The following is a 7,278-nucleotide window of genomic DNA, read 5'->3' as shown; positions in this document are numbered from 1 at the left end:
ATAAGCAACTGCAGGACTAGCCCACGCTGAAACCAGATGACTAGCCCAGATTCACAATGGTCTCTCCTCCACTCTCCTCTCCAAGTAGGTGAGAGGGGTTATTTGCCTTATGCAGATTCTTAGGAAAAGAATCAACCCAGAAATGTCTCATTTCTCACTTTTATCGATTCATAATTTGTGGTTAACTCATGGCTTGAGCTTGGCTGGCTGCAGTTATCATTAACGTGATAAACAAAAGGCTTGATCAGGTACAAAACTGTAACAGTGGCTTGACTTTAACTATGGGGGAAAAAACACTCCTCAAACTTGTGTACAGATTTTTAAAAAGCCTGAGAGAAGGGAAATATTCCAATATATAGGTTAACATTAATATTGGGCCTGGATGATAAGATTATGGCTCTATCTCCCTTCCCCCTTCTTCTGCCTACTTTTAAAATATTTTTTTCTTTTAAAGTGAAACAATTAAAGAGTGCTATTGGTATTACTATGAGAATCTTTTTAAGATTTTTACTAGCATAGGGAGAGGTTAATAGGTGTCCTTTTATTTAAAATTTAAACGTTTTGGGGCACCTGGGTGCCTCAGTCGTTAAGCGTCTGCCTTCGGCTCAGGTCGTGATCCCGGGGTCCTGGGATTGAGCCCCGCATCGGGCTCCCTGCTCCGCGGGAGGCCTGCTTCTCCCTCTCCCACTCCCCCTGCTTGTGTTCCCTCTCTCGCTGTGTCTCCGTCAAATAAATAAATAAAATCTTTAAAAAAATAAAAATTAAAATAAAATAATAAAATTTAAATGTTTTATCACTAAAGCAACTACAGAAGATACAGACTTAAAATCTGCACCCAAAGTATGTTTCAAAGTATACATTTCCATAAAAAATATAATTCAGACTGGCCTCCTCTCAGTATAAATTATTGACATGTGGTTGCAAATAAAACTGTATTTTTCGGTTGGCTCAGTTGGTTAAGCATGCAACTCTTGGTTTCAGCTCAGGATTGTGAAATCAAGCCCCACATCAGACTCCATGCTCAGCGGGGAGTCTGCTTGAGATTCTCTCTCTCCTTCTCCCTCTTCCCCTTCCCACGCTCATGCTCCCTCTCTCTCCCTCAAATAAATAAATCTTAAAAATAAACTGTATTTTCTTTCTTTTTTTTTTTTTTAATTTTTATTTATTTGACAGAGAGACAGAGAGAGAAGGAACACAAGCAGAGGGAGAGGGAGAGGGAGAAGCAGGCTTCCCGCTGAGCAGGGAGGCCGACACGGGGCTCGATCCCAGGACCCTGGGATCATGACCTGAGCCGAAGGCAGACGCTTAACGACTGAGCCACCCAGGCGCCCCTAAACTGTATTTTCTACCAAGTAACCAAAGGTTACTTACTGTAAAGTACTGTATTTCAATGGCTGCCTGTCATTTAATAATAATAATAGTAATAATAATAAATATAGATGAGGATAGATTAATTTAACATCAAAGAGAAAAACAATGAAAGAGAAAGCAAAACAGGAAATCACAACAGTCACACACAGGAATATTAAGTTTTCCTTAAATGTTTTGTTAAAAAATGGAAAAGGGTAAAGAGAAAAAAAAGTGTTTTTAAAACTTTCATGATAGTCTCTATGCCCTCAAACATGGGCCAGATTTATTTTATTCTCTCCTAGGGAGAATATGTAGGTAGACTCAGAGATCCAACATTAGCTCTAAATAAAATATAGTACTCCTTTTCTCAATTTATCTTTCAGCTAACTACCCCAGGTCATATAGAACCATGAGTAATGGAATCACTTGGTATGGGCTCTCGTCTATACATTAGTCTTGATACTTAGTTATATGTGACCGGCTGCTTGGGATATGAGAGAAGGGAGGAGGGAAGCGTTCTAGTACAAGAATTCAGGGGAAATAATGGTACTATTATCATGTTCCCAGCTCACAGGAAAAGCTCTAGAGATCCCTTTAGCTTTGAGATCCTCTTTAAATTGAGTATTTGGATGAAGCCAGTGGGCAGAGCCTCCATTTGCTTTATACAAAGGATGAGCTCATAAAACTGAAAGAAGGTAGTGTACAGTTTTACTGGTTATTCTCCTAAATTGTTAGATCTAAAACACTTGACCATAGGGGCACCTGGGTGGCTCAGTCAGTTAAGCATCTGCCTTGGGCTTAGGTCGTGGTCCCAGGGTCCTGGGATCGAGCCCCATGTCAGGCTCTCTGCTCGGTGGGGAGCCTGCTTTTTTCCTCTCCCCGCCTTGCCTCCACTCATGCTCTCTCTCAAATAAATAAAATCTTTTAAAATTATAATTAAAAATAAATAAAATACTTGATCATAAAACTGAAAATGGCCACATTACTAGCAACTTCACCAGCAACTTAAAATCTTTCCACAATAGCACTAGGCACCCGCTGGTAAAAATTATACAGACAGTTCCTTTTCAAACACATTTTTTTTTTTTTAAAGATTTTATTTATTTATTTGACAGAGAGAGACACAGCGAGAGAGGGAACACCAGCAGGGGGAGTGGGGGAGGGAGAAGCAGGCCTCCCGCCAAGCAGGGAACCTGATGTGGGGCTTGATCCCAGGACCCTGAGATCATAACCTGAGTCGAAGGCAGACGCTTAACGACTGAGCCACCCAGGCACCCCTCAAAGAAATATTTCTATGACTAATGAAGAAATATAATTAGGGGAATATACCTTTGAGAATACAGAGGAGTATAAAAGTGAAAGGCAAACTTTTAGATGGATTTTCTCAACTTCTTTCTATATCCCATGCTCATGGAACTACCAAGTCACCTTTTCAGAGAAGACGTGGTTATTTACATTTGTACTAGTTATTATTCATGATACATTTTTGAGGACCAACAAAACTATAGAATTTTAGGTAGTAATCAGTCAAAAATACTCATGTTTTCAAGCTATATCTGACATAATACTTAAAGATCTATAAAACATCACGATTTTCACACAGGCTTACAGATAGATGGACTTAGGTGGAAAGAACAGATCTAAAGTTAGAGATATCAACCGGTCATGTGACATAAATATGCCACCTAGGCTGTCTATCAAGGATTATCACTGACATGGGTGGTCATGGAACACAAGAGGAGCGTAACTCATCTCTGGGAACTAGGGCCACCAGCAAGGTGCATATTAAGACACTTGCTACTAGGCAAAAAGGAAAGGGAAATATAAAGAAACAATGTTCAGGTTACCACTGTTCCATCAGATGATCATGGGAAAATATCCTATGACAGGAAGTACCAACAGGAAATAAACTTAAAGGATAACACAGGATCGTGTGTGTGTGTGTGTGTGTGTGTGTGTGTGTGTGTGTGTGAGAAATCTTGAAAACCGTTATTAAAACTGATCTTAAGTACCATTAGAGAACTATGGTACTACAGGGTTCTTCATGAGGCTCACTGTGACTTTAAAATGACAGTATTAGGGGCGCCTGGGTGGCTCAGTCAGTTAAGCATCTGCCTTCAGCTCAGGTCATGATCCCAGGGTCCTGGGACTGAGCCCCACATCGGGCCCCCTGCTCGACAGGGAATCTGCTTCTCCCTCTGCCTGTTTGCTCCATCTGTTTATACTCACTCTCTCTTTCCTCTCTCACTCTCTCGAGTCTCTCTCCCTCTCTGTCAAATAAATAAATAAAATCTCTTTAAAAATAAATGAGAGTATTAAGCAAACAAAACCACAAATATATATATATTTTTAAAGATTTTATTTATTTATTTGACAGAGAGATACACAGTGAGAGAAGGAACACAAGCAGGGGGAGCGGGAGAGGGAGAAGCAGGCTCCCCGTGGAGCAGGGAGCCCGACGTGGGGCTCGATCCCAGGACCCTGGGACCATGACCTGAGACGAAGGCAGACGCTTAACGACTGAGCCACCCAGGCGCCCCAAAACCACAAATATTTTAAAAATAATAATAATAAATAAAAATGGAGAGTATTAAAGCACCATTTTTCATGTAGGGCAGAGCTTATGGTTCACACTAACCAGAGGTATCATTTTGATCAGAAGTTGCAACTATAGGGGCGCCTGGGTGGCTCAGTTGGTTAGGCGTCTGCCTTTGGCTCAGGTCATGATCCCAGGGTCTTGGGATGGAGCCCCGCATCGGGATCCCTGCTCAGCAGGGAGTCTGCTTCTCTCTCTCCCTCTGCCCCACCCCCCTTTGTGCTTTCTCTCGCACTCTCTCTTAAACAAAACCTTAAAAAAAAAAAAGTTGTAACTATAACTCACTACCTGTACATACTTTCAGATCTCTCACTGAATCCTTGCCGTAAGTCATAAAAGTCATAAATATTTTATTATAAAGTAATCTAAAAGAAAGATACATTGTATACAGTAAGTAAAATTACTCATGTTTTAAATAGCAGGGGCTTTTAAATGTCTCTGAAATACCCATTTTCAGATTTTTAAGAACAAGAGCTCAATGATGTTATGGATAGTTTAATTTTTATTACACATTTGAACATGAACAAAAACACATGAGAAGACTCACCCTCAAATGTAAACATTCTATGTGCATTTGCCCCTAATAATAAACCAGTTATGTTCAAAATCGGAGACCTAGGGTTTGGAAAAATAAAGAGTAGAACAACATTTAAAAATTGCTACATAGTAAATACATTCTTGGAATTTCTTTATTAAGTATCAGAATTTCCACCTGGTTTTCCATATCTACACTAATTTCTGCTATATACCACATTCAAACTCTATCTCCACCCACAGGCAGCAACTACAGCTCTAATTTGCACCGAGTTCAGTCATCCCTCTGGACCTTAACAAGGCTCCATCATTTGGTCTGTCTTCATCACTGCTTTTATCAAACAGCAAAGGTCTATCAGGGATGGACTTGGCTGACACACTGCCATCTATTTCAGGCCACAGGATCCCATCAGGACAGAAGACTTGCCTCTCCTGTGGACCCAATTTCTAGCTGTCTATCATGACAGTAATGCTTTCATGAACTTTCTTTTAAGGTTGGTCCCGACAGCATCTTACCACAGCTCACCTGATCCAGTGTTTAGTCTTCTCTGACCATAGATTTCATATTGAGCATCTGGAAAACCAATAAGGTGGTGTCTCATTAACCTAGAATTCTGAGGTCTAAATTTCACAGGATCAAGGACTATGTGATAACCTATCTAGACAATAAAAGGAAGAACACTGTAATATTAATATAACTGGCAATCATTGCTTCATAGGATCAAAGCTGCCCTCAGATTTGGAGGCTGAATGGAGCTCGAATGTTTTAGTTGATACTAAGTGACTCAGAAATACATAGCTTTCTTTCTTTAAAGATGGTGCCACAGAAATGCCCCTCTCAGTCTCCTGATTTGTATTCTAAATATGGTAAAATCCTCCTTCATTTCAATACTGACCTAATTTTTTTCAACTGAGCCTATTTTTGAGTTTAAGTCTGTTCTTGCCTTTGCAGAAATGGGAGTTTCTTTCAGCCAAAGAGAGTATCAAGAACTGGGGGGGAAAACCAACAATAACAGCAAAATTATTCATTTTCTATTTTCTTTTTTTAAAAAAAAAGTTCTCCCCTGAGTTTATCTGTAAAAAGCCAATGAGTAAAAATTCTTCATAAAACTGACTGAATTAAGAGATGAGAATGGAATATAAAATAGTTTTTTATAAACATAAAAGATAGTCAACCTCAAATAAAGTAGTAGTAATAGCAGATTCAACCCCATTGTGTGTGCACTTCCAGGAAAGTTTCATGCATTCCATTCTAAGCTCCTAGCCCTAGGCAAACACAGAATCATAGGCGGAAATATGCCACGGTTAGCACTAGAAGCAGCATCACAGAATAAAGCAAAAAATGGTTCAGTAAATGAATCTATAACATAAAAATGTGCTGGTGATGAATCTGTAATAAAGTAACATAAGTAAGGTTTACAGTATTTTTTTACCAGGAATTCAATTGTAAACATTTGCATTAAACTACTGCCACCCCCAATCATAACTAACCACACAAACAAAAATCATCTTTTATGACTATAAAATCATGAAGAATTTGTACTGCATGGCTCTTTGTTTTGGTGGTTTTCAGAGTAAGATATGAGCTGCATTAAGTAGCTTCGCTGATTTCTCCATCTTGAGTAACTGCCAGTTCTGGAACTTCATTCATCCTCAGAACCTCTGCATAGAGCAAATAATTATGTAGGCTTCTGGGAAGTGGCAACTGACAGATAAAACTGTCAGACCGTAGGTGTTCTGGTTTTACACTGGACCGAATTTCCAAACGACAAAGGTGGGTGAGGGACGGAACAGAGGCTGGAGAAACAAAAAAAGGAAAGATGAAAAAATTTTTTAATTTTCTTTTTTAAATTTTTCCAATTCTTTGGAGAAAGCATATGTTACTTAGATTACTTTTGAAGATTTGTTGGGTGGGGATGGCCACAACAAACTTTATTTATTCCTTTTATTCTTTTTATAGCCTTCACCTGGCTCCTCTCTCTCCAGTTCCTGGCTACACATTGAAAGTCGTTTCAGGGCCATATAAAACTAAATGTTCACATTCTAAAGATGTGGCAATACCAGTTGGTACTTAAGAAATGGGTGAACTTGGGTGCCTGGTGGCTCAGTCGTTAAGCGTCTGCCTTCGTCTCAGGTCATGATCCCAGGGTCCTGGGATCGAGCCCTGCATCGGGCTCCCTGCTCCGTGGGGAGCCTGCTTCTCCCTCTGCCTCTGCCCCTGATCGTGCTCTCTCGCTGTCTCTCAAATAAATAAATAAAATTAAAAAAAAAAAAGAAGCTAATGTCCACAGAAACTGAGGGTATTAAAAACGACTATTGGTTTTATGTGTGAATCAAATCTAAAGTCTTTTATTAATCTAAGAAATCTTTTATAAATCCTCAAGAATTATAACAATGATTAACAGACCAGGATCAGAGCAGCAGCGGCAAGTACTACCATCGGGAGCCCAGCTGGTATCAGACCAACTGGTCTGACTCCAAGGCCAGGGTTCTGTAAACTAATAGCCTGTAGAACCTGCCATTCCAATTCTCTAACAACTTCAACACCTTCCAAACCACCAAAGTTAATCCATCCTGTAACATTTTAAAGATTTTATTTATTTATTTGACAGAGAGAGAGACACAGCGAGAGAGGGAACACAAGCAGGGGGAGTGGGAGAGGGAGAAGCTGGCTTCCTGTGGAGCAGGGAGCCCGATGCGGGCTCAATTCCAGGACCCTGGGACCATGACCTGAGCCAAAGGCAGATGCCCAACGACTGAGCCACCCAGACGCCCCTAGCTAGAGGATTCTTAATGCC

At 40.2% G+C, this 7,278-nt stretch overlaps 1 protein-coding gene across 6 annotated transcripts in view; it reads right to left on the bottom strand.

Moving 5' to 3' along the window:
- Positions 1-4,430: 4,430 nt before the first annotated feature.
- The window catches only part of ASB3 (ankyrin repeat and SOCS box containing 3), a 112,718-nt gene continuing 109,870 nt past the window's right edge, over positions 4,431-7,278 (bottom strand). For 5 of the 6 annotated variants that reach the window (XM_045885001.3, XM_064572516.1, XM_054509879.2 and 2 more), the window contains one exon: positions 4,431-6,277. In XM_045885001.3, coding sequence (XP_045740957.1) covers positions 6,072-6,277 — 206 coding nt within the window. In that variant the 3' untranslated portion in view covers positions 4,431-6,071. The remainder of the gene's footprint in view (positions 6,278-7,278) is intronic. The other variant, XR_010405701.1, reaches the window with a different exon arrangement.

Source organism: Mirounga angustirostris, unplaced genomic scaffold, assembly GCF_029215605.1.
Source record: "Mirounga angustirostris isolate CCGP_5_RB_7025 unplaced genomic scaffold, mMirAng1.0.hap1 SCAF_10, whole genome shotgun sequence".
In the NCBI taxonomy this organism is placed as follows: Eukaryota; Metazoa; Chordata; class Mammalia; order Carnivora; family Phocidae; genus Mirounga; species Mirounga angustirostris.
The sequence above is the reverse complement of the archived record's forward strand: the minus strand, read 5'-3'. Positions and strand labels throughout refer to the sequence as shown.